Source organism: Dama dama, chromosome 23, assembly GCF_033118175.1.
Source record: "Dama dama isolate Ldn47 chromosome 23, ASM3311817v1, whole genome shotgun sequence".
Classification (NCBI taxonomy): domain Eukaryota; kingdom Metazoa; phylum Chordata; class Mammalia; order Artiodactyla; family Cervidae; genus Dama; species Dama dama.
The window spans coordinates 53,941,601-53,967,789 of NC_083703.1; the positions used below are offsets into that span (position 1 = coordinate 53,941,601).

Consider the following 26,189-nt stretch of genomic DNA (forward strand, 5'->3'; position numbering starts at 1 on the left):
GCACAGGGTGTGGTGGCCCTGGTCTCCCAAACTCTTCTGTCTATGACAGATGTAGAACAGGAGTCTGGAGGAGAGGACCTGTGAGTTCTAGCTCCTTCGAGACAAGGGAGCAAGGAGTCCACCGAGCAAGGACACGGTGGGGGAGAATCCCCCAGCATGGTGGGCGCCAGGGAACTGGTCCCCCTGGGAGGAGATTCTGAAGGAAGGCTGACCGGAGGGGGAACATGTGGCCTTAGGAAAGTGCCCCAGCCTCTGGCCTTCCTTGTGACACCAATGGGGGCTTGTGGGTGAGGTTGCACAAAGCAGATTCATTCTGAATGGCCTTTCAGAAGCCCTCTCATCAATAAGCCATATCTGCAGGCACACATGCATGCACACACACTCACAGACACTCACACACACGCACCTAAACACACGGCACCTCAGGGGTCATGGGGGTGGCACTCTGGAGGGCGCCTCTTCCCGGTCCAGGGTTTTAGCCCTCAGCTGGTACAGCCCACTCTCCAAACAGAACCAGAATCTCCACAAAAAAATCCTGAATCATCCAGCAGTAATATTAATACCCTCAGAGAGAGCAAGGCAGGGGCAGCCTTGTGGGTGCTGGTGCCCCCAAAACTGCTGGGAAACACCAGTATACACATGCACACCCGCACACACATGCATACACACATGCACATTGTGCACACATGTGTGCGCTTGCACATACTATACATACATGTGCACACACATACATGCACACACATGCAGCTGCAGAAAGACTAGATGCTCCCTGGGCATTTCGGGAGGCAGCCCCTGAAGTCAAGCAGAACCTTACAGGGCTTTCCTGGGACAAAAGCCCCTCTGTGTCCCCATTTCTAGTTTGTAGGAAAAAGGCTGTGAGCCCCCTCAACCTTCCAGGTTCCAAAGAGCAAGTCAATCAATTAAGAGGACAACAGAGTCACAACAGGCCTCTTAGTTCCTCTGGAAGAGACAGAGGGAACAATCTGACACGTATCTGAGTCACTCTGCAGAAACTAAGACACTTGCCCAGTGGTGATGACATGCCGACCACAAGCCTGTGGACCCCAGAATGTTGGAATAGTAAGGTTGAGATTCCTGAAACATCCCCTACCACCTCACCATCAGCCGATCAGAAGGTCCACAAGCTATTATGCATCTCAAACCCTCTTCCCTCACATTGTCCGTAAAGACCTCACCAGAAAGCCAATGGGAGGTCAAATGTTCTGAGCACCCCCCACCCATTCCCCTTCCATGGCTTTTGTAATAAACTTTTCTCTGCTCCAAACTCCAACCCAGTTTTGGTTTGTCTGGCCTCACTATATGTTGGGCAGATGAACCTGGGTCCAAGAACACCCCTCCGGGTCTGTGGTTCGTGTCACTCACCTGAGGATCCGATCCGAATTGGAGCTATTCTTGGAAGGCTCTCCCGGCTGTGGCTGTTGCTTCTCATGAGATTTGGCTAATTTTTCGGCAGCAGCAATGGGACACCCAGACAAACTAGAGACAGGACAGGAGGACAGCTGAGCCCTTCTCCAGGCCCCACCCATCTAAGCCAGGAGCCAGACACCAGCAGGCGCCCAGGGAAGGCTATCATTCCTATAGAGGGGGCTTTTCCCCAGCTCTGTCCTCAACCCTCAAAGCACCTGCTGCTCACTCAGTTTCTGTTTTTGGAAATTCTAAGCCAATGACACACGGAGACAAAATGCATCCTAAAGTTCTTCGAGGCTCTGGACGAAGGCATCTCCTCTGGATGGGTCTGGGGGATGCGTCTGCCTCTCACCCTGCTTCTCTCCCCTCACCACCAACCAGAGCTGCTCAAATTCTGTCACCCACAGGCCATAAACTGGGTGCTGACCCTGGAGGACACGAACCACCAGGGTCACAGCAGAAGGGCACAGGTCCTTCCCGGGAAAGCACCTAATCCAAGACACCATGGATACAGCTTCAACTGTTAGAACTAAGAAGCTGATCGACCAGGGGAGGTAACATCATCACAGCAGTGCTGGGGAGTTCAGCCTCTTCTCAGTGATTGGACCTCAAAGACTCTGGCTGTCCTTTCAGCTGAGCATCACTCACTGGAGCAAAGGTACCTGCTGCCACGGCCACAGCTGCCCAGGGCTCGGGGAAGCAGAGGCCAGAAGACGGCAGACAATGGAAGCACCAGGGTCTCAGCACCCCACAGAGCAACCAGGCTTAGGCCAGATGCTGAGGTTGTGCCCTAAGCAAGAGCTAGTGTCCAGAAGCTTCCTGAATCTCCACAGGGCAGGGTCCCCACTTGGCTCTCCCCCAGGCTGCAGGCGCCCATTCCTCCAGGCGCACTCTGGTCTTTCAGCATCCCCTCAGAGTGGCACTCCTCCAGGTGCTGCTCTGCGCCCACCAAAGGTCTGTCCTGACCTTGCACTCACCCCAAAGAGCAGCACACAGGGGGACAGGGCAAGCCCGAGACATGTGCCAGGTTGGGGCACCCACGGCATGCCCCCGCCACCACCCTCACCGTGCCCAGCCCAGCCCCATACCTTCTGTGCGTGTTACGGTTGCTGTTCACGTGGCCCTGGCCTGTGCAGCCAGGAGTGGGGCACTTGAGCACGTTCTCGTGCATGGCCAGGACTGCAAGACAATGGGGGGGAGCCAGTGAGCACCTCCCTCCATGGAGCACACAGGGGCCCCAGGCCCGGCTCAGGCAGAGAACCCCTCCCACGGTGGCCCTGGCTCCCTAGGGCAGAAACCAGTTCAGCCGTACAACGTCCCTCCTCTCAACTTACTGCCCCTCACACGGAAGCAAGGACAGCCTTTCTCCTTCTGAGCCCCCGAAGACAGAAAGTGGCCCCTCCCCAGCTCCGGAGCCCAGCCTCCCCTCCTGTGTCCATGGCCGGGCTTCCTGGGGACCTGATCCAGGCTGCCATCTCCAGGTGAATCACTGGACGCTCCACGTCCCCATGCTTGTAGGACTCAAGTATGGGCTTCAGGACATTCCAGATCAGAGGGACGGGGCTCTGTGTGGCCATTCCCCAACGTGGGCACCATCCAAACACCAGAGGCAGCCCGAGCCATGCAGAGCTACTCACTCTCCGGGGGGATCCTGTCCTTGTGGGGGCAGCCAGACAGGCTGCGGTGGTGTGGGTACAGCCCAGTGACATGGCCGGTGCCATCACAGCCTGGTGTCGGACACTTGATCTCACGCTTTTCAGTTCTTGAGGGATCTAAACACACAGGGCCTCTGGGTCAGAAGGCAGCCAGGAAGCTGGGAGGTAGTCGTGAGCAGGGAGCGGGTAGTGCAGCTCACAAGCCTTCACTCTTGCTGTCCAGAGAGGAGAATGACCAGACTGCCCAAGAGCCCGAAAGGCACCAGGGCTGGACAGCAAGGGGATACTAGAGGGACTGTCCAGGGTGTCTAAGTGGAAAAGCCCACAGATGATGAAAACCCACAAACAGTGGGACTGCAGCCCTTCGAGGAAGACCACCTAGATGGCGGCTGGTGCCCTCTGCCCTGTCCTGCTAATGTCCTGCACAGCCCCAGGCCTCCACAGAGAGGTAAAGATGTGCAGCAACATCCCTGCCAGGACTCATCCTTCATGTTGACACGAAAGGGGGAGACAGAAGCTAAGTAACTCACCCAAAATGAAATTGCTCAGTCACGTCCAACTTTTTTGAGACCTCATGGACTGTAGCCTGCAAGGCTCCTCTGTCCATAGAATCTTAGGCAAGAATACTGGAGTGGGTTGCCATTTCCTTCTCCAGGGGGTCTTCCCAACCTGGTGTAGAACCCAGGTCTCCCACATTGCAGGCAGACTCTTTAAGGTCTGAGCCACAAGGGAATCAAAGCAGCTAATAAAGGCTTAGGCAGAAACCTAACCCCATATCTCAGCTACTGACTTCATTAAGCCTCTGCAGGCCAGAGAGGTCACTGTAAGTCTGGGGGCAGAAGGGAAGACCTCTCAGGACACACATGGTCCCCAGGGCATAGCCAGTGTCCCAGGGAAACTTCCAATGGAGCCGTCATCCCCTTTGATAGAATGCAGAAATCACGGACCATGCTCAGAATGCCCACCCCAGGGAGGGCAGGGCCACTGGGGGCTCTGCCTGATTCAAATGGGAGCAGGTTGTCCTTTGACCCCCAGGCATGCAGGGGCTCACAAACCTCTCCCAGGCATCGCCCTCCTGAGCTCGCTGCCACTGGCCTCTGTCTAGGGCTCTTGGGCACCTGTGCCTCAGCATCAGGGTCCCTGAGGACCAGTGCCAATGCCCTTCTAGTGCTCCCAGCCCTGCCTCCTGTCTCACGACCACAATCTGTGTCTATCTGGCCAACATCCCCCACCTCCCATGACCCCCAGCCAGTGAAATCCTCAGGGCATGTCCATGGGTCCTGGGCTCCCCATCCCTGGGAGCCCAGCCTACCTTTGCTGCAGTAGTTCTTCCGGGCAGTGTCCAGGGGCCTCGCTGCCTTCCCTGGCTCGCCTGGGCCCAGTGGGCCTTGCTCAGCAGGTGGGCATCCTGGCTCACAGACAGCCCGCACCTGCTCGGCCTTCAGGGCAATGGCCTGCTCCAGGAGGCCCAGGTTACCACGGGTCATCATGTCGTACATCTCCGACTCGTCTGTGACCGCAGACTTCTGGGAGCGTGAGTCCTCGTCTTTGCCGTCATCGGACCGCACCTCCACCAGGACGGAGTACCCGGGCTTGGGGCTGGGAGGCACCGGGCCCCGGGGCTGAGGGCTCTTTGGGGCAGGGACGTGGGGGGCATCCTCCTGGCAGATTACATCAGGCGGGGCCTCCTCCTCGTCTTCCTCGTCCTCCTCGTCATCTTCTTCCTCCTCCTCATCTTCCTCCTCCTCCTCCTCTTCCTCCTCGTTGCCCAGGGTCACTTTCTGCTTGCTGGATGCCTCACTGGCCACACTCTCCAGAGACTGGGGACACGGCTCCTGGGAGCGCTCACTGGTGACTTCAATCACCTCTTCCACGTCCTCCGGCTGGATAAAGTCCTCCTTCTCCCCCTCGTCACTGGTGGCTTCTTCCTCAGCCTCCTGAACTAGGCCTGGCGTGGCCACCTGGCCTGAGTCTCCGCCAACCAGGGTCTCTTCAGCGATTTGGCCCAAATTTAGGAGAGAAGTTGCGATGATTTCCTGATAGCTACTGTAGCTGCCCTTGGAGGAGCCCGAGGGGCTGCTGATGGGATTGGATCCAAAATGTGCCTTTATTGGGCTCCTTCCTACACAAAATCAGAAACCATATGGGAGGCACATGGAAACAGGGTGGGGGGGGAGTGTGTCTCCAGGCCACTGGCTCTGGTTCCTTCACCGCACTCCACCACAGCCAGAGGACACCAGACCCCAGAAACAGGATCGACATAGCCGTTTTTGTCTGCCTGGAGAAATCATTGCTGTACTTTTGAAACTAAGATTTACTCTGATATTTTTGATTAGCAGTCCTCCCTGTTATGTGCACTTTTTTAAATCAGGCAAATCTGCATTTCATAAAATGGAGCCTAAAGAATGCATAAGACTTTTTAACACTGTTTCATAATTGAGAAGCAGCAAAAGCTGTTTTTAAAGGTTAAGTCATTTCATCACTGTGGCTGAGATGCAGTGGGTGCTCACCACACCCGGGTCCCCTGGGTGGTGGATAAGGACCCCGGGATGTGAGAGCCAGCCCGCCTGGCTGAGGGGAGAGCCAGCTCTCCCCCTTCAGGAGGGCTGAGCCAGAGCACAGAGCTCCCTCCTGTGTAAGGAAGCCAGGAGGCCGAGTCCCTGACCCGGCACCCTCTCAGGCACAGCCAGGTCCCCAACAGGGAGGCGGGTTGCAAGAACTCTCCCTACAGTGGCTCTAAAGTGAAGTAAGAATCCACCTCAGATCCCATAAGGGGAGAACACCAGAAACATGAATGTATTGGAGGGGAGAGTTTGGGCCTCCAGCCTCTGCCACACCCCCAGGACCCCACAGTCAGCAGGGTCTCAGGACACAGACATGCCCCACCTTCACACTAGTGATGGCCAAGAACTGGGGGCCCTGCAGGGAAGAAGGTCACAGGAGGGAGACCCCCCAGTTCTCACTGCCCGGCCCAGCTTCCCTGGACACCCTCACCATCTCCCTTAATGCCAAGCAGACCCCTGCCCCCCAACCAGGTGGCTCTTTTGAGGCCAAGTGGGGTGGGTCTGTCCAAGACCACCCCACACAGACCCACAGCCACATCCATCTGTCCGTCCGTCTGTCACACATGCAGACAGACACACATCCAAAAGCACAGTGTTCACACACAGACCCTGAGCCCCCAGAGCCGGCCCCTCTCCAGGAAGTCCCAAATGTTGGACAAGAGGCACTTGTTCTCAGCAGGGCTTCCTGGCTCGCGGGAGCCCTGCCCGCCCACAGGCTGCGATTCTCCGGGGCCACACTAAGCGCCTTTATTCAGGGGAGACAGAGCAACAAAGCACCTTCAGCTGGCTCGGGGCGATGAATCTCCTCCTGTCCCGACGCCTCGGCCTCGTCCTCCTCCACAGTTCCTTCCGATTCATCAGAAACAGAGGCGTCCTTCACCTCAGCATCCTCGCTGCCGTCACTGTCCACGCCGTAGCCCTCGTCCAGAGCCAGCTTCAGCGGGGGTGCCTTCCGCTTGGACCCCAGGTGCTCGGCCTCGGGGCCCTCTAGCTTCCTCTTCTTGGCCAGAGGGCAGCTCTGCAAACTGGTAGGGAGAAGGCCGGGCCCCACCTCCTCAGCATCTCCCAGTCCCCCGACCCTTCACCCTCTGCAGCTCTTCCCCTATCCAGAAAATTTCTCTTTGCCTCTCATCACCACCCTCCACCAAAATCCAAAAGCAAGACTGGCAGATCGATGTGTTCAAAATTTTACAATAAGTGTCCACAGTAAAAAGCACCAGATGGTGTTTTAAATTTCACTTCCTGCTTGTCTGGAGAGGCCTAACCTCAGGGGCCCCTGTCCATGCAAGAGTCACCTGCTCTGGGTTGGCTGGGGATGGGGGCTGGCCCAGGCTACTCTGCCCCACGCCCACCGCCCCCAGGAGCACCCAGGGCTTCCTTTTCCACCTCCAGACCCTTCCCACCCTCACCCTCCCCCTGAACCGGGCACCACAGTCAGAGGCCCCTGAGGTCCAGTGGGACCCTGAGACGCCCAGGAGGACAACAGTGAAAACAGTCACCCCACCGTGGGCTGGCTCTGTTCTGGGTTCACCCACAAGGCCTCCTTCAGCCTCAGAGCAGCCCCACTGGGGAGACACCCAGAAAGGCTCAGGGTTGCACGGGAGGCCACTGCGGCTTATCCGCCCAGAGCAGAGGGGGACGGTTCTGCCCACAGAGGGTCGCAGAGCAGGAGAGGAGCTCCACCCCCCCGAGCCCAACCTCTTTCCCAGGAACCCATCGAGGCCCCGCCAGCTCCTCACCTTCGGTGCCTGGAGTACTTGCCACGGATATGCCCCGAGCCTGTGCATCCGGGGGTGGGACAGCTGGGAGGAGACAAGCGGGAGCAGTCACCTGGGGGTGGCCCCGTGTGGCATGGGGACAGGGTCAGAATCTCACCCCAGACCGTCCCCCTGGGGAGTAGAAGATTGTCTCCAAACAGTTCATCTTAGGACGGCTGCTTGCAGTTTGCAAAAAATTAATGAAATAACTCACCCTATTTAAATAAATGAATGGTTCATTACAGTCTCATGAGTGTGTTTAATTAAAGCTCTGTGTGTACAAGATCAAGGCAGGATTCCTTTTTCCACGATGAGTCTCCCCACTGCAGGCAAGCCACCACCAGATTTTTCAGGGGGCTGGGGAGCAGGGCCCTCAAGGTGCTCCCGGAACCAGCACCTGAGTCTGGCCCACAGGCAAAGCACAGGCCTTCACGGGCTGCGAGGCCCGGCCAAGACTGCCCTGTGTTGGCTCACTAAGGCGGCGCCCACAGACAGGAACAGCTCTGCAAACATGCAGCCTTGACCTAAGCCACAGGCGCCCGCTGGAGTTAGGCACGGTGTGGCGGCAAAGACCCCACTCCAGAACCTGCAGCCTGCTGCGAGGGAGGTGAAGCCAAGAGGGCGGATGACCCAGGAGCTTCCATGAGACCTCAGGGGCAAAGGGGCTTGGGGGATGATGCCTGGCCTCTAGCAGCAGCTCCCATCCCAGGGACAGAAACGAGAGCCCAGGAGTCCCGCTCCTTCTACAACTTCTGTCTCCCCACCAACCAGACTCTGGGAACCGCTCATCAGGGCTCGGCCCACCCCACCCACTTCCCTGTGAGTCAGCTCCCCAGGACTGTGAGGCGCTCAAGGCCAGCGTCCTGTGGGCTGGGGGGCATGTGCAAGGAATCAGGACATCAAGAAGCTGACATCACCTGTGTTGTGGAGCAGCGGATGAATGCTGGCGAGATGGAAAGGCGTGGTGGGAGGAGGGGGAGACCCAGCTCCTCCTGGGAGGGGTCGCTCCAAGGTGCCCCCCATCCAAGGACAGACAAGCTTGTCATCACCAGGTCTGAGCCCCCACCTCCGATCAGGCTCTCCCGGAGCCAAGGAAGGAAAGCTGTGTGGATACTGACACCTGTGGGCTCCTGGGGCCCAGAAGAGTTCACCACTGTGGCCTCTGTCCAGACACTGATTGATCACCCACATGACTACAGAGGACCGTGGGGCCCCACCAGCTGGCAGGCCACCCTGGCTGATGGACCAGCGAGAAACAGAACAGTCTGTGCAAGCAGAGCCCTGTCCCCCAGCTCAGCGGCAGTCTTGGGGGGAGCCAGGGTCTCTGCAGGGGACACACCCTGCAGCCCCCCATGATGGTGCCACTGAGGCTCATCTCCTGGCATTTAAAAGGAGAGATGAAAGGAGACAGGATGGAGAGGAAGAGGAAAGGGGAGGGGGGAGGGGAGCGTGTGGACTTTCCTGTGTGTTTCCTTTCCAGACCCAGAGGACTTCTGCCGCCCACGGCCTCTCATTCTGAAATCCATGCCCCACACTTGCTGCCACTTTCTCAAGTACTAGCGTTAAGACTCCACAAAAGCTCCTTGTTACTGAGGATTTGAAGCTGAGGTCCCAATTAGTCGATTAGTCAGAGTTAATCAGGCAATTAGGTGCCAGCTGCTGTGGTACTGGCACTACCCCCAAACACATCACCTGCTCAAAGCCACACCTCCGCCCCCCAGTTCAGAGGCGCCTGGCTTCCAGCCCCGAGGGCCAGCTCCTCCCAGGGCAGCAGGCCAGGCGTGTGCCCACGTGTGCTGAGCCGCCAAGGGGCACTCTGGGAGAGGAAGCGGAAGAAACCCCTCCCTATGTGACAGCCAAGACAGCACCCATAGAAAGTGACGTGAGGCCAGTCAGGGCCCCAGGGTGCGGTGCCAGAAGGTCACCCTGTGGGCACCCTGTGCTTGTAGGGTGCCCTCCATGTGCTTGGGGCCAGAGGGCGGGGTATAGCACCAGCTCTGGTCCAGGCCTCTGAGGCCTAGCCCCCCAGCATGGGGGACCCTGCTGAGCCCTCCCCTGACTTCCCAATCTGGCTCCAAGTGTGGCAGAGGCGCTCCCGGAGGGCCTGACCTCAGTTAGCCCTGAGTGGGGTCAGGCAACGGCCCAGGGGGCTCTGAGCATAAACAGTAGGTCTCAGGCCAAGGCAGAGGCGCCCATCCCAGCAGGAGCCCTTTAAGGGACTGGATTCCCTCCGGCCCTCTGGAGGCAGGTAGAGGGCTCCCTACTCCTGTCTGTCCCCTTAGTAGGAGCTGGCTGGTGGCTCAAGGAGAAGGCCCTCAGGTGAGGACAGGTGGGCTGGGAACCAGGGCATAGGCAGGACAGACAGGCGTCTCTCATGGAGGAGGGAGACACCCCAAGGGTGCTCTGAGAGGGACTCACCCACTTCCTTCCCTCCTATCCCACCTCCCTCAGCTGTGGGACAGCAGATGAGCCCATGGAGACAAGGGACAGGGTCTGCTAGTTCTCCACTGGCACAAAGGGAAAGGCCAAGAGACCTCTCGTCTTCTCTCAGGGACTCGCCTCAAGTCAGAGCAACAGCTGACGGGCTACTGAGGGGGAAGCCGAGAGTCCTGATCTGTCCTGGCTTGTGTCCTAGCAACCACGATGCAAGAGCAAGCTGCTCCCGGGGTCTCTGCTTGAGCGGAGGAAGGGGCCACTGTTGGGGGGGAGGGAGCCCCACAGGCTCTGGGTCCACAGGTTCAAGTCCCTTGTCCACAGAGTGAGTTCCATGGGGACAGCTTCCCCGTGACCCGTCCTCCCATCAGGTAATTCCTCTGCCGTCCCAGGGGCGAGTCTGCTCCACGGGTCATTCTCCCTGGGCCAGCACCTGCCACGAAGGCCCCACCACAAAGGCTCTGCCAGAATGGGGGCTCATCTGCTTGTCCCACCACAGGGCCTGGTGTGCCCAGAGGAGGAGTCCGGCTTGCGGCACCTTGTCCCTGCCCACGGTCTGAACACCCAACCGCAGTGCATTGCTCAGGCCTGAGAGGCACGTGCCAGGTGGACCATGTATGGCTCCTTAGCACAGAGGAGCCATTTTCCTCTGAGCGTCGATTCTTCGAAACGGGAAGGATGGCTGAGAACACTGTCGCTAGAACATTTCTCCCCAGTTTCCCCATCAGGCTGCACACGGGTCTCACCCTTACCAAGTAAACAGGGTGAGACCACAAGATCAACAAAGGTGGGTAAAACCTGGATGGTCACACGATCCCTTACACTGGTTATGTACACAGATTTCAAAACAAATCTGTTTTGGGGTCACTCTGGCTTCAAAGTTTCAAGAGAAACCTAGCCCTTGGGGTTTGCCTTTCCAACTTCCTCCCTTACTGTATCTGTTGCCAAAAGTAACTGCTATTACTGAAGCTCAAGTCCTATGTACAGCCTCCTCTCCCTTGCTGTCCCCAGGAGGTCCTCAGACAAACGTCACATGGCCCCAGGGGAGCAGCGCATCCTCCGGGAGACCTGCTCTCCAGCCTGGGCTCCTCTGAGCACCACGCAGGGTCCCTCCAGGGGCTCACCCACAGGTCCCAACCCTCCAGGCAGCTCCCAGGGGCCTGACTTGACTTCTGTCCCCACCCACCCCACCCTCCAGCCATGCGACCACAACCAGTCTTCGTGTAGGAGGGTGTGTGATTCAACTCTTCTGACTGCATGAACTGTCGTACTCTGAGCCTCAGTTTCCCCACTTCACACGTGGGGCCACACCACCCCCAGCCAATACTTCCATGAGAGTCCCTGAGCTCAGACAGCAGGTGCAGCCACTGCAGCGCCTGCCACCCGCGGGGCTCTGAGCACCCCTCCCAGGCCCTCTGCCCTCCCGCCTCCACGATACAGCCTCAGAGGCTAGAGACATGCTGGCATGTCTAGGGTCCTCATTTTCCTGACTGGCAAAGGCCAACCACTTGACTACCACCTGGTTAAGAATAAGAGGGGCCAGCCCCAGCTGTCCACACTGTCCAGTGAGAGCCTTCACCCCTGAGAATATGGACATGGCCAATGCCCTGGGCCCGCACCGCTCCGTGGAGAGAGTTACTCCAGGCAAGGGCAGCAGCCCCACAGAAGAGCAGCCCCTCCTTCAGTGTCTAGAAAGCTCTGTCTATCTCCAGCCACCAGTCTGGAAGCCCACAGACCTGCCTTCAGGGTGTGGGTGTCACGCCTGACCCCACCGCACGGGCAGAGCAGCCCCAGGGACAGAAGGGAGCACTCGGAGGCCCTCCATCCCTCCAAGTGGCCTTGGGCAGATTACCTCAGTCACAAATTGAAGTCTGGCCCCAGCTCCGGGGATATTTATAAAATTGGACCAGGTACACTGGGGCCCTCCCTTCTTTCTCTAGTGCTCTGACCCAGATGTGTCGGCATGACCTCTCTTCAGAAAAGGGAGGGGGTGTGGGAGGCTGGTATTATTGGTCACTTACTGGACACTGTTCGCTGGAGCTCTGTTTGGGCGAAACAGCCCAGGGCTGGCGGGGAGACCCAAGAAGAGCCTAGATCCACAGAACCTCTGGTCCAAAGGTCAAGTGGGTGGTGCTGGGCGGCAGATACTGCAGGGGGCGGGGCAGGGGGTGGTCTCTCTGGCCTCCCCAAGCCCCTCCCCACGCCTCACACACAAAGCCTTTGGCCAAGCCCAGGACAGATGACAGCAAGACAGGGAAGTCTGCCTCCAGCGAAGAGGGCCGGCCCCTCCTGCTTCAACCAGCAAAGCCCTGAGCGTCTGTCCTCCCTCCTGCTCAGGATGTGCCCCGTGAGACCGGCCTGGGATCTGGAAAGTCACAGGGCTCGGCCGACACACAGGCCACTGCTGCTCTTGGTCCAGTGGAAGCCTCGGGCGTGGGACAGCTGGACCCTTGTCTCTGGTCAAGGAGCCACTAAGACAGCACCTTGTTGCTGGCTGAGGACCACGGGGACAGGAGGTCCCGGGACCAGCTGTGAGCACCGCTGTGCGCCTGCGCAAGGCTGGCTGCATGGTGGCACCAGCACGCGGGGCAAGAGGACGGGGCAGAGTGAGGACAGCTGGACACAGGCCAGGAGGGAAGGCTCCTCGTCACAGAAAGCAGGGGGCTGAGGGGCAGCTGGTCAATTCCAAATGCCCCGCAGGCCATTCAGGACAAAGGGGGTCACTGGTGAGCACCACATCTTACCTGAGGTCGGCTCCTGTGGGCTCCAGGGGAGCTGAGTGAGAGAAAGAGAAACAGGGAACTTGTGTGCAGGTAGAATGGAAAAGGCACATTGTCCTACAGCACAAGTGGGGTGAAGCATGGAGGCAATTCCCCTGATACCGAAACCGCACTTTCCCTGGCCTCCTGGAATGTCCCCTGGGGTCTAGTGAATCCACGGTCCCCCAAGCCGGTGCTCCTGCCAGACCCTCCCTGGGATCTCCTGGATTTACAGACTCAGACAGAGGCCCCACACAAGACAGACTCTGTGGGCCGTCCGGGCAGGACAGGATCTCTTTCTCTAATTGCATGAAGAAGTCAGTTTCTGGTCAGAAACGCCACAGCAGATAAAGCAGGACAAAGAAGAGAAGGTGGCCCAAGCAACTGGTCCCTCAGGGATGGGCCACTGGGGCAAAAACTTCAGGAGTCTGATCGGCAGACATAAGAAGCAGACACAAGGGCACCCGGCCCCTCCTTGAGAGCCACCCATACACAGGAGCAGCATGTACCCTGTGGTGTTGGGGAGGTGAGGCTGGCCAAGGGGTCAGGGCTCGATCCCTGCAGAGCAAGAAGGGCCTCAGCCCCTCTCCCCACCCCACTGCCAGTTCCACCAATGACATCCCCACCCGCTCCAGCACCAAGACTAATATCCCGGGAACAGAGAGACTGGTGATGCAAGGCTGGCGGCCTTTCCTTTCCAAACAGAGCAGGTCTGACGCAGCTTTGCTTCCCCTCTGGAGAGCTGGGTCTGCTCCTCATTTCCACCCCAGCAGGTGCCTCTGGGTCAAAAGCCTCCCTGGTAACCCTCTCGGGCAGCCCGAGGCTGAGGAGGCCTGAAACCACCAGGTACCTGGAGCCCCAGGTGCCCAGAGCAGGGGAGGCCCATCCCAGAGCCGAGGCACTGCTCCAGGACTCTATTCTCCTGAGGACAGCTGCTGGGAGTGGCATTTATAGCTTCAGGACCCGGGACTCTTGGCCAGAGTCAGCTGGGAGGGGAGGGCAGCACTCACCTCGGAGGGCCTTGGATCTTGTACGAGCTCTCTTTTCATCATTTTCTAAGCTCATCTGCAAGTAAAAACAACTGCGCTGTTAACAGGGCCCAGCAGAACCACCCCTGTGTCTGCAGTGTGGCCTATGCCATCTTCTGGCTCCAGCGTCGCTGGTGCCTGTGAATCTGACCCAGGAGACAAGGAACGGCTCATAGGGCAGGAACGACCTGAGAACCAGGAGCAGCAGGTGAGGCATGGTGCTTCTGGGAGGAGACCGCAGGCCCGAGCATGTCCCCCATCTCCTGCCCCCAGGCTCACATCCGAGGAGGAAGCCTCACTCACAAACCTTTGTTACTTTCACGACGTCGTAATTCACGGTCTCCTGGTGACAGTGCCCGCCACAGACTCTGATCCCACCGTGCTGAGAGCCCGGCTTTCACCCACAGTTGTTGATCCTGGCACACAAGGGCTGTCTTGTTAGAAACGGGTGCCTGGGACCTGAGCGGAACTCCACGAAGCTTTGAGTGGACGGCTCCACTCTCTACTGGGTGCCGTCCAGGGAGATCCCGGGGACACAGTCTGAGTTTGGGGACCTGGCCACTCATACATAAGATGGGGTGCTCCCCACAGCCAGGGGTTTTCAGGCAACACTGCCCAGTTGAATAGAGTGTCAGTCACCCACATCATTTAAACTTTCCTAAAAGCCACCTTAAAAGCATAAAAAGAAATGGGTGGAATTGATTTTAAATCTTACTTAGACCAATCTATCCAAAACATTATCATTTCAACAGTATCAATAGAAAAAATTATGACTGGGATTTTTGTTTAATGCTGACTCTTAGAGATCCTGCACATCTCCTGGACTCACAGCTCATCTGAGTTTGATCAGCCACGTGCCACGGCGCAGGCTCTGGGGGTGGGAAGGAGTCAGGGGTGAGAGCCAGGCTGGGGTAGGAGTGCAGGCTGAGGGGTCATCTGGACCCGACCTGCAGGTCACCCTCCCAGAGAAGCCAATTCCCCCAGGAAAGAGTGAGTGGAGCCACAGAGGGGGGTGGGTGCCCCACACAATCCAGACCCTCATGTCACCCAACCATCTGCCCAAGCCCATCAGAGCTCCCACCCCCCATTCTCTGCCCCAGACCCACTTCCATGGGAATGCTGCCCACACTGTCCTTCAGGGAGTGGAGGCAGAACCCTGGAAGGGGAGGGATGCCCCCAGGGGCACAGGTCATCACAGAGAATCCTCAGCCTGGGTCTGGGCAGGAGGTAGGAGGGGCCTTTACCCAGCAGGTGTGCCCTGTGGCCAGGAAGGGGAAGAAGCCGCCCCCACCCTCCTGCCACTGCATGACCATCAGAGCAAAGCCAGATGCCCAGAAAGGAGCAGCAGAGAGGGGCTTTGTCCCCCAGAAACAAGCACAGGTCCGGCATCTACGGTCCCACCCTTCCCATGGACCCCCCAGTTCATAAGTTGGAACTTGCAAAGGGAGCCCCCCTGCCCCTGAGCAGCATGAGCATACACGAGATTTGTTAAGGACGAAAAATCACAACCTGGGGTAATCCTTGCAGCCGTCGATTGCAAGCAGTAGAGCTAAGAGCCATGCATTTACAGCCTCCCGACAGCACGGAAGACAATTACTATAATTTCTATTTTTAAAGCGGAGGTTCCCCATGGACCAATGGCTCACATTTAAAGTGAAGAGAGGAGCAGGTGTCAAAGGGACTTCATTACATTTATGAGCCTTCAAATGTCGTCTGCGCGAGCCCGGCGCAGTGGCTTCCGATGCAGCGGCACAAAGGGGCCGAGCTCTGATTGCCCAGCCACTCTCAGCCGAAATGCAATCTACACCTCTTTTTTTGTCAGTTTTCCCAAGGAAATTGGCAAGCATTCTGCTGGGCTAAAGCGGGCCTTGGCAATTTGGATTTCCTGCAGATAAATTATTCAAAGAGCGCAGAATGGAGAGAGCTGCAGGATGCGTGCGGGCTGCTCTCACACTGGGAGCTCACGTCGACGAGCTGACAGCTGTACCATTCATTCTGCCGAGCACCTTTCCATTTGCAATTTATCTGCATCAAATGGTCAATAAGTGAGAAGTTCTCCTCAGTGCACGGAGTTTTGATGTAAAAAGGAGAAAAAAAACTGAACTAAGGGAGGAAGAACTAGGGTTAGCCTTTCAACATGAGCATCAGCTGTAAGAACCGGAAGCCACATCGACGCGCAAGCAGGGAAACCTCGATTTCTGAACTGTTTGACTGGCTCCACTGGACTTACCCAGCTTTCCTCCTCCAAGGACGGCTCTCCATGTCCTCTGGCCCGCAGCACCCATGCACCCACGTGTCGGTGGGCAGCACTGCTCGGCCTGCTGGCTGCACCACCTCTGCCACCGTGGGAAGACAGGCTAAGACAATGAGACACTTCCTAATTTTTCACTGATTTATTTTTGAAAATTCTTCCCCTGTTCCAAGCACAAACCAACCATGCCTGTTTCTGAAAAGCCCTTATGTAGCTGAGTGGCCTCCTGCCTGGAGGGTGAAAGGCCCCTGTCCCAGCCAAGCAGCCTCGACGACCCCCACAAGGGGCCAGAGGCCTCTCAAGGACAGGTCTGCGCTGTCTGCCACCAGCTGCCTGTCCACAGCTGCCCTGCACTCCCCAAACTCTTTGCTCTGGTTAATACTTCAGTCATGCTGGCTTCAGTAGGAAAACTACAGAAGAACAACCTACAAACACTAGCACTCCCTGGCCACATCTCTTGACCAGCAAGAACAGTTTCTTTGTCCTTCCTCTGAACCTGCCTTATTGTGTCCCGAGATGGTCTCACTCAAGAGAGTGGCGATGCTTGGTTCGGTTTGTTTGTTTTCCTGTTTTTATTTTTTTTGGCTGTGCCACATGACACCTGGGATCTTAGTTCCCCAAGTGGGGATCAAACCTGCACCCTCTGCAGCAGAAGCCTGAAGTCTTAACCACTGGACCACCAGGGAAGTCCCTTGCTTTGTATTTTTTAGTAAAGCATGTAAGTTCTTCTTAAATGTAAACAGCTCTCACATGACCAGCCCCTTTCAGACCTGTCCCACGGCACCCTTGCCAAACCTGAGTTCCCTGAGCTGGACGTTTACACACTCTGAGACCAAGGTCGTGCTGAGTGACCTTGAACCAGCCGCTTCTTGGGCTGTGATTGTGAGGACTCCAGGAATACACAGGACAGCGTGGGCTCTCCCCCAGGAACATCCAGTCAGGCCCAGCGGGCTTTATACTGAACTTCACCTTTTCTGCCCACAGCCTGCCTAGTTCAGGGACCTGGCAATGGTTTCTAGAGGGGTGCCTCCCCCATCCCACTGTCTGTCTCTCTGTCTCTCTTTGACTGTCTACCTATCTTTCACTTTCTTTTCTTCCTGGTTCTTCCCAGGCCTTGACAACTGAAGAGCTTCCCATCTCTCCACCCTGAACCATGTCCCTGCCCGTCTGCACACAGCTAAGGGCTGAACGACAGACTCCATGCTGGAGCCTGGCCCTGTGTGGCCCTGGACATCACCTGCCTCTCCTGTCCCTGCAGGGGCTCCTGGCCTGAACAGCACCAGCTATGGGGCCTGAGGCAGCAGGTGTCTCACTCCAGGGAAGAGGGGATGTCAAGAGGAAGGAGCTGCTTAGCCATGAGCCCGGGCAGGGGTGGGGAGGCCCCATGGATCAGCGAAGACCTGAGGACATTTCAGGGAGGGAGGCCTCAGGAAGCGAGTACTTCTGACCCACAGAGAAGGTGCACCCCTGTGTGGCCAGCACCTCTTGGGGGTCAGGCCTGCATCCTCCCTCTTCACACCCCCTCTCTCACTCCCCCTCTGTGCCTGCTCATCGCCATCTGAAATAAGTTCACTGGTTCATGTTTTTGAGGTCAGTATCTCCCTATAGAGACCTCATTCACCGCTCAGGGTATATTATGTAAGGTCAGACTAACAGGTAGACAGACAGACAAATGGGGACAATCGGAAACATCTACTGAGATCCTGGAGCTGGGGAAGGTGGCCAAGACCATCAGAGCAGAAACCAGAGCCCTGAGTCACAGGAGAGACCAGGCCCCTGAGACCACAGAGGACCCACGCTGGCCCTGGGCTGGAAGAAATAGGCCACGTTCCATTTTACTTAGAACACATCCAAAAGCCTGCAAAGCTGGGGAATTAGAATGAACTTGGGGCAACTTTTTAAACATACAAGATTATTTGAGTGACAGAGTCGTTTTTCCTCTGGGAAGACCCAAACAAGGAAGTCTGCTGACTCCTGAGACCAAGCAACATGCCTAGAAGGAAGGGATGACATGCGACAAGGAGGGTAGAGATACCTAACCGAAGGAAACCAAGGGGCGTGGGGGAATGAGGGGGCAGAGGAGGACCTGATCTGGTCCTGTGTGCACAGCCAAGAGCGCCTCCAGCAGGCACATCACCGTTGCATAGCCTGGGGGCAGAATACTGGGCATATCCACATTCCCACATCTGGGGAGATGCTCCCCTAAGGACTTAAGAGCAACTGTCAAGTATGTCCCTTGCTCCCTCTCCCCACCAAGCCTTCTAGCAGGATCCTCCCCAGCCCCCAGCCCAGGCAGCCCCAAGAGCTGCATTCTGCTTCAAGAAGTCCCACTATCTCAGGGACCTCCCCTTCAGTACGCATCCTGCTCTCCATTCTCTGTCAGCTGAGGCTAAACCACACAGGCACACCTCTGTACCTCCTGACAACCGCCACAGCACCTCTGGTTCCTAATGGTGTCCCTCCCTTGGGAACATCCCAGTGTGTGTCTGAAATTCTCTGACACTCCACCCATTGTTCAATCCATAAGCAGCTGCATAGACCAGCCCTCTCCTTGGGTTGTAGAAAGGATACCCCACGGAGAATTATTTAATACCCATCTTGGGAGGGACTCTCCTGACATCTCTAAGCATGAGCTCATGGCTCACTGTAACCCCTACATTAAAATTATAGCTATGTTATAGACATCCTGATAAAGCAGCCTTGTCTGGGCCCATCTGTTCAAAACTTCAACATAAATGGAATTGCCAACTTCTGCGGGGTAGCAATCTAGCCACATCCAACGAGGCGGGTCAGAGGGCACACCCAGTGCTACCCCTTCCCCTGTCAGGAGTGTCTACTAGGGGAGACAGCAAGGAGGCTCTGCTGAGCACCCATACATTCACTATGCTACTGGGTTGCATATCTCTAGCCACCCACTGAACACCCATAATCTGGGGCCTAAATACTTCTTTCTTGAAGGTCAAGAGGAGGTTGACCAATACTTACCCTTTTCTCCTTAAATTTAAAAAAAAAAAAAAAAAAAAAGCCCAATGCCCAGCACTTTCACAAGCACACAACTTAATTCTATCAGCTGCTTCCACACCCACCTATGAGCTGTCCACATGCCTGGTGCTGAACTCAGAGTCCAGGCAGTTGTGACTGCCTCCCACACAGGACTTCTCCAGGCACTAGCTCCCCAGCTCCCCACTTCCTTCTCAGGCCAGTCCTCTGTTATGTGTGTTCTGACCTCTTGTGTTCCCACCCCTTCTCCACCTCCTCAGTCAGACAGTGCCCCTGGCGCCAGCCACACAGTCCCTCCTTCTCTGGCCCACTCTTGGTCTTAGCTTCTCTGCTCAGAGCAGTAACTAGGGCCTTATCTGCCCAAACTAGAGGAAATGACCATAATGGAGCAGCTGTGAAATGCTGGCCCTGAGGAGAAGCTGAGCACGGCCATTGAGCTTTTTCCCAGCAGGTCCCACACCCTCCCAACTTGTCATGCCTGAGCCATAGGCAAGTGCAGCCTTCCTACCCATCACATCCACAGCACCAGCCACTGTGGAGACAAAGCACCCAGAGCCCCTGGTCTCAAATCAAGGAGCGTCGTGGCCACATGATCTCTGAATGCTTGGGGCTGGATGGGTGAGGCGAGTGCCGCATTCAGTCAGATGCAAACTTGAGGGGAAAGCAAAACTAAGTGATCAAGTTAGATAACAACTTAATGCAGCATTTTAGAACATTTAAATCAATGCAAATATTCCATGAGGAACAAAAGAACAAAGATTTAAATAAAGACTGGGCCAGCATTCCTGGCTTTTCCTTTTGCACCAGACTCAAACATGGCTCAGCAAAGCACTGATGGTCACACAGGGATAGAAATGTGAGTGGAGGAGCCTGAGGCAATGTGAGGACAGACCCATCCCTGTAATTCCAGGCCCCAGACTCAGAAGGAAAGTGTTGGGCTTTAAGAGAAAAATACACGCACCCTCAAAAGAGGTTGCCACTTCAAACTTCACAGCCCTGCCCGTCTGTACTCTGGGCTGCCACTTCTTGGTGGCCATGCTCTGGTTCATGGCTTGGATCCTTGATAGAGAGCATGTTCATGTCAGAGTATACGAGAGGTCGGAATCTGAGATCTGGGAAGGGATGCCCACCAAGCCTGTTGTCACCCCACTTCCATCTCTGAGGGTCACATGAGCCTGGCCCTGGCTTTGCCAGAGCACATCATGGGGAGAAAGGACATCCAGAATTACAGGCTTGGTGCAGCTGTAAAAGTGTGTGATATTTGGGCTTGGAGCACCGCTGGGAGGTGGAGACTCCAGGCCACCTCCACCAGACAGATCCAGGCAGGTGTGAGCAGGGCACCACAGGCCCCACTTGGGAAGATGGCAGTAAACCAAGCCCGCAGACCTCAGGAGTTCCTGTGGTGAAGGCTGCCCAGGGAGAACAGAGAGCAGGGACTAGTGTGCCTCGGGAGCCGCATGTGATGGGGCCTCAGGGCAGAGACTTGGCAGACGGGACCTGCCGTCACATTTTAGTTTTAGCCTACTCGGAGTCACTTTTCTTCCTTTATTGTTAAAGTGCCCAGATCATCGATGGTCGTAGCCCCCACTTATGCTTCACCTAAGCTGGACTGATAACAACTAGCCCAAAAGTCGCCCCCACACTCCACGCCGAGGAGTTAGAAGAACTCTAGCCAAGACCCAGGGGCTGCCCTCCGAGTGTCTTACCTTGCCGCGTCCGCCCAGGAAGAGTTTTGGGGTCCTGCAGTTGTCAGCCTTGTCTCCGTGTGTCCACCTCTGACTCAGAAGCTCACCCCGGAACTCATTTTCTGAGAGTCAGAAAAAGAAAACCTAATGAACACCAGCTCAAGGGAAGAAATAGAGAAACTTGGCCCACTCTTGTACACAGCACTTGTACCACAAAGACACCCAAGGTCAGGGCCCCTTGGCTGTTTCAGGGACAAAAGACAGGAGCTCTTTGGGGAAAATCACTCTCTGTTTGGGACACTCCTCAGAGGCTTCTAGTGCCCACACCCAGAACCATCACCCTGGCTGTGGCACTGTTTTATGGGACATGTCAGGGAGTGGGGGCAGATTTCCTCTAACATGGCCACTCCGAACAGGGGGCTAGTGCCAGTCAGGTGAGACCCAAAGCTTTGCCTCCACTTTGCCCAGGTGGCCGGCATCTTTCCTCTCCTTCTGTGTCTGCCTCTCTCCAGGGCAGTACCTCCACTTAATATTTAATTCCTCACATAAATTCACACGTCAAAGCAGAGGCTAAAGGCATCATCTGGACCGGACAAAGAAATGCATTGTGTACCTATTCCCCGCACGGCACTCCCTGTTTCCATGACAACCAGCTTTCTACAACAGCAGCTTTCAAAGGAAGGTCACGAAGTAACCAACAATAAAAACAGGAAATGAATGTTCCTGCGTTTTTCCTCTCTTTGGAGGTGAGTTTGGTTCTGCTGAAGGCAGGTCAGGCATTGTGCTGTCACACCCCTCATGTTTTCGACGTGCATTCCCGAACACTATTTTCCTCTAACTTCACTGGTCCTGTCCCGGGCAGCCCTGTGGCTTCAGTCACAGTGTCCCCTTGTCTGGAAATGCCTCCATCTATTAAAGGGCCTCCTGTGACTCCAGTAGCACAAACAGAGGGAAGCAGATGGGCTGTCAAACAGTCTAATGCATCACCTTCAGAGGAATGGGTTAAACCACCTGCTGTGTGCGCCTACTGCGTGCCTCACCCTCACTGAGCTGTGGGTCACCTGCCCGGCCCTGAACTCGCCCTGAACAGGCAAGCACTGAACTCGGCCTGAGAGCTAGGAACCGGACATCTTGGGCCAGGTACCTCACAGTCATTAGCAGGCAGAGAGAAGAAACAGGCCCACCAACACCATGACAGGAGTTGCCTAGGGCCCTGGAGCCTCAAGGGGTGTGTGGCAAACAGCGAGGGTGGTGAGGAGGGAGCAGATAGTTCCCGTCAAAGGGGAGGGAAGGGAGGAAACTCAGGAGATGAGCCAACAAGGATGGTTCTGGTCACGGGGTATGTGCAGCACCCAAAGACAGGGACAATGACTGCCTCTCGTGACACAGTGAAAATGGAGGCCAGAATCCCCAGAACAAGTGGGCTTCCCTTTCCACATGTGCCTCCCATGAGAGACCCGCACCCTGGGCTGATCTGCGAGGCTCTGGTGAAATTCCTCATCATGGTGACATGTGTAAACAATGGTTAACCCCGGCAGGCCTCCCTGGGAATTGGAGGGAAGGGGCATCCTGAGATCTTTGAAAGGGATGGTTCCCTCCTTATAGACCCCCAGCACGTATCCAAGAAGCGCTCCAACCCCAGAGAAGCCCAGCAGTGGAAGAGCCCCGTCTGTGCCAACAGCCCGCTGTGTTCTGCCAGGAGAGAGCCCGCTCACAGGGGCCTCTTTGCTCTCTCCCCAGGAGAAGCCCTGTTGAGGGAATTCTCCCCCTCGCCCGCATTCCCCGTGGTCTGTCACGTGTCCGCAGCCCCACACCCGCTCAGGCCTCACACAAGGGCCTTAAGGACACCTGCCCCAGCATCACTCCCTCTCAACAGCACTGCTCCCAGGATGCAGAAGACATTTGCAGGAGACACATGACACCAGACCAGAACCATGTCACAAGGATCCATGATTGACGGATTCCTTCAATCAATCCTTCCTTTTCCTGGGAATCTTTTGATAGCAAACCACAGTCACTACAGTGAAATGTGACAGTGCTTCTCCTTTGCTTGGAGAAACCAGGCGCCCTCTTGGTCTCCCACTGGACCCACGTATGTCCCCACAGACCAGACCCCTCGTGTACAGACACGTGGAGTAGAACAAAGACACAGTCCACCCTGGCTGCCACAGAGGAGGCACTTGATGCCCCCCGCCAACCAAACCCAAATCATGACGAAGTCCCCAGGCCAAAGGAAGGCCTGCACACAACAGGGGTTGCGACCCAGGCACCCCATCCAGCAGTCGTGCTGCTGGTGGACATTCAGCCCGTGGAGGCAGCCCTCACACCTGCACCTGCCCTGCCAACCACCGTCTCCATCACAGGGTGGGAGAGCCATCAGAGACTTAGAACGCCTGACACACAGGGACCGCGGGGAGGGCTGACTCTGTCCTCGTTATCAGGAATCGGCAGTGAGGAGGGTTTTCCTCAAGACCCCTTTCTTTAGGCTCAGAGGTCTCTAGTGAGTTCTGAACCCCTGCTCCCAGACGCACAGAGCAAAGGGGCTGCATGGGAGCGTGTGGCGAGGACAGTGGCCTTGGCCGTGATGTCCCTTCAGGACCACCTGCTCCATGTTGTCCCAGCATCTGACCCCACAGAGGCCCCACAGGACTCTGGCAGACAGACAAGCTCAGAAATGCCACCAGGGCCCGTGAGCCGCCTCATCAGAGCTGCAGGGCAGGACATCTCCCTCCTGAGGCCAGAGTCCTGGAGGATGCCCATGCTCAGGGCCAATCAGGATAGGATCAGGCCTCCCCATCACGTGATGCTTTGGCATGTGGACTGTTTAGCTCTGGAAATAGAGACCCTGTGGGCTCATGAGAAACTCCTGTCAAGATGTCTTCAGGGTCTACACTAGATTCTGTGTCTCTGGTGACCTACCTCTCATCCAGCAAGCAAAGGGGGAGGGTCTTCACTTGGTGGGAGTCCACATCTTGGCTCTCCCATGCTCCCATGGGTGGAATCAGTCAGACCCTGAGCCCCTGCCTTCCTCTCTCCCCACTCTGTCCCATCCTGGCTGAGCCCACATCTCCCCCCAGGCTTGACAGGCTCTTCTTCCCACTGCCAATTAAAGTGTCCTTAGGGACGTCCCTGGTGGTCCAGGGGTTAAGAATGGACCGTGCAGTGCAGGTCCACAGGTCAATCCCTGGTCAGGGAACTAAGATTGTACATGCCGCAGAGCATCTAAGCCGGCACACCACAACTAGAGTCCATGCACCAGAGCGATCCCTGTGACACAAGACCCTTTGTGCTGTGACTGAGACCTGAGCCAACCAACCAACCAACCAACAAATAGTTAACAAAAAAATCTTTTTTTCACAAACAAGTGTCCTCGGAGTAGCAACCACAGCCCGTCTTCCTCTCAAATGTTTGCTCATCCCCCTAATTGGCCCTTTCCTAGGGCTTCTCAACTCTTAAACAAGCTTGAGGTGTCCACATTCACAGAGCTCAATCTGTCTGGACTCCACACCCCAGACCCAGGGCTCCACGTCTCCACACCCTTCACAATCTGATTTCTTAAGTGACCCCCGGAGAGCTGACTCTGGCCCCACTCCCCACGCCAGCTCACAGCCCTCCACCAAAGCAGCACCCTTGAAAGGTCTCTGTAAAGTCCTGGTCACCTGCCCATCCTGCACCCACACTCAGCTCCTCCTTCCTCCCCTGGGGTGCTCCAGCCCCATCCCCAGCCTCTCCTCCTTCTGCTTCACTGGCCATCCTATCACCTTCCCCTCTGACTCCTCCCCTCCCTTCTCTCAGTCTTTGGCTCCTAGTCCTGGCCCAGAATTCTACCTGTTATTTTCTGAATTTCACCAGTATCTGACCACTTTTGGCCTCTCAGGCTGTTTCATTTGTGTGCAAAAGTTGATAAGCTAATTCTAAAATTGATATGGCAGATGTAGGGACATAAAAAAGCCAAAATAATAAAGTTAGACCCAACTCATACCATACGTAGAAATTCGCATAATAGATCAGAGATCTAAACATCCCAGTTAATACTCTTAGAAAGCACAGGAGTAAATCTTCCTGACTTTGGGTTAGGAGTGGTTTCTTTAATACAACACAGAAATCACAAGCAAGAAAAGAAAAAAATGTATGAACTGGACATCATCAAAATTTAACACTTTTGGAAGTTAAATAATACCATCAATCAAGTGACGAGAGAACCCACAAATTGGTAGAAAACATTTGCAAATCATATACATGATAAGGGACTTTTATTGAGTAGGGAAAACCACCAGACCATTCAGGTATGACCTAAATCAAATCCCTTGTGATTATACAGTGGGGGTGACAAATAGATTCAAGGGATTAGACCTAGTAGACAGAGTGCCTGAAGAACTCTGGACAGAGGTGCATAACATTGTATAGGAGGTAGTAACCAAAACCGTCCCCCCAAAAAAGAAATGCAAGTAGGCAAACCAGTTGTCTGGCGAGGCTTTATAAATAGCTGAGGAAAGAAGAAAAACAAAAGGCAAAGGAGAAACGGAAAGATATACCCAACTGAATGCAGAGTTCCAGAGGATGGCTAGGAGGGATAAGAAGGCCTTCTTAAATGAACAATGCAAAGAAATAGAGGGAAACAATAGAATGGAAAAGAATAAAGATCTCCTCAAGAAAACTGGAGATATCAAGGGAACATTTCATGCCAGCATGGGCACAATAAAAGACAGAAACTGCAAGGACCTAACAGAAATAGAAGAGATTAAGAAGAGGTGGTAAGAATACACAGAAGAACTATACAAGAAAGGTCTTTAATGGACCAAACAACCATGATGGTATGGTCACTCACCTAGAGCAAGACATCCTGGAGTGTGAAGTCAAGTGGGCCTTAGGAAGCATTACTACAAACAAAGCCAGTGGAAGTGATGGAATTCCAACTGAGCTATTTCAAATCCTAGATGATGCTGTGAAAGTGCTGTACTCAATATGTCAGCAAATTTGAAAACTCAGCAGTGGTCACAGGACTGGAAAAGGTCAGTTCTCATTCTAATCCCAAAGAAGGGCAATGCCAAAGAATGTTCAAACTAGTGTATAATTGCACTCATTTCACACGCTAGCAAGGTAATGCTCAAAATACTTCAAGCTAGGTTTCAACAGTATGTGAACCAAGAACTTCCACATGTACACACTGGGTTTAGAAAAGGCAGAGAAGCCAGCAATCAAATTGCTAACATTCATTGGATCACAAAGAAAGCAAGGGGATTCCAGAAAAACATCTGCTTCATTGACTGTGCTAACCATGGAAAATTTTTAAAGAGATGGGAATATCAGACCACCTTACTTGTCTCCTGAGAAACCTATATGTGGGTCAAGAAGCAACAGAGTTGGGCGTGGAACAACTGACTGGTTCAAAATTGAGAAAGGAGTACCACAAGGCTGCATATTGTCACCCTGCTTATTTAACTTCTATGCAGAGTACATCATGCGAAATGCTTGGCTGGATGAATCACAAACTAGAATCAAGATCACCAGGAGAAATATCAACAATCTCAGATATGCAGATGATATCATTTTAAAGGCAGAAAGTGAAGAGGAAATATAGAGCCTCTTGATAAGGATGAAAGAGGAGAGTGAAAAAGCTGGCTTAAAA

The 26,189-nt window shown here is 55.3% G+C and overlaps 1 protein-coding gene across 1 annotated transcript in view; it reads right to left on the reverse strand.

Moving 5' to 3' along the window:
- Nucleotides 1-26,189, reverse strand: part of MYT1 (myelin transcription factor 1) — a 61,931-nt gene that overhangs the window by 23,424 nt on the left and 12,318 nt on the right. The window contains exons 2-10 of the mRNA XM_061125783.1: nt 20,582-20,682; nt 13,607-13,661; nt 12,582-12,612; nt 7,387-7,449; nt 6,425-6,672; nt 4,396-5,205; nt 3,066-3,200; nt 2,517-2,607; nt 1,384-1,497 (exon numbers count right to left, since the gene is read on the reverse strand). Of these exons, the coding sequence (XP_060981766.1) occupies nt 1,384-1,497; nt 2,517-2,607; nt 3,066-3,200; nt 4,396-5,205; nt 6,425-6,672; nt 7,387-7,449; nt 12,582-12,612; nt 13,607-13,661 (1,547 nt within the window). The 5' untranslated portion in view covers nt 20,582-20,682. The remainder of the gene's footprint in view (nt 1-1,383; nt 1,498-2,516; nt 2,608-3,065; nt 3,201-4,395; nt 5,206-6,424; nt 6,673-7,386; nt 7,450-12,581; nt 12,613-13,606; nt 13,662-20,581; nt 20,683-26,189) is intronic.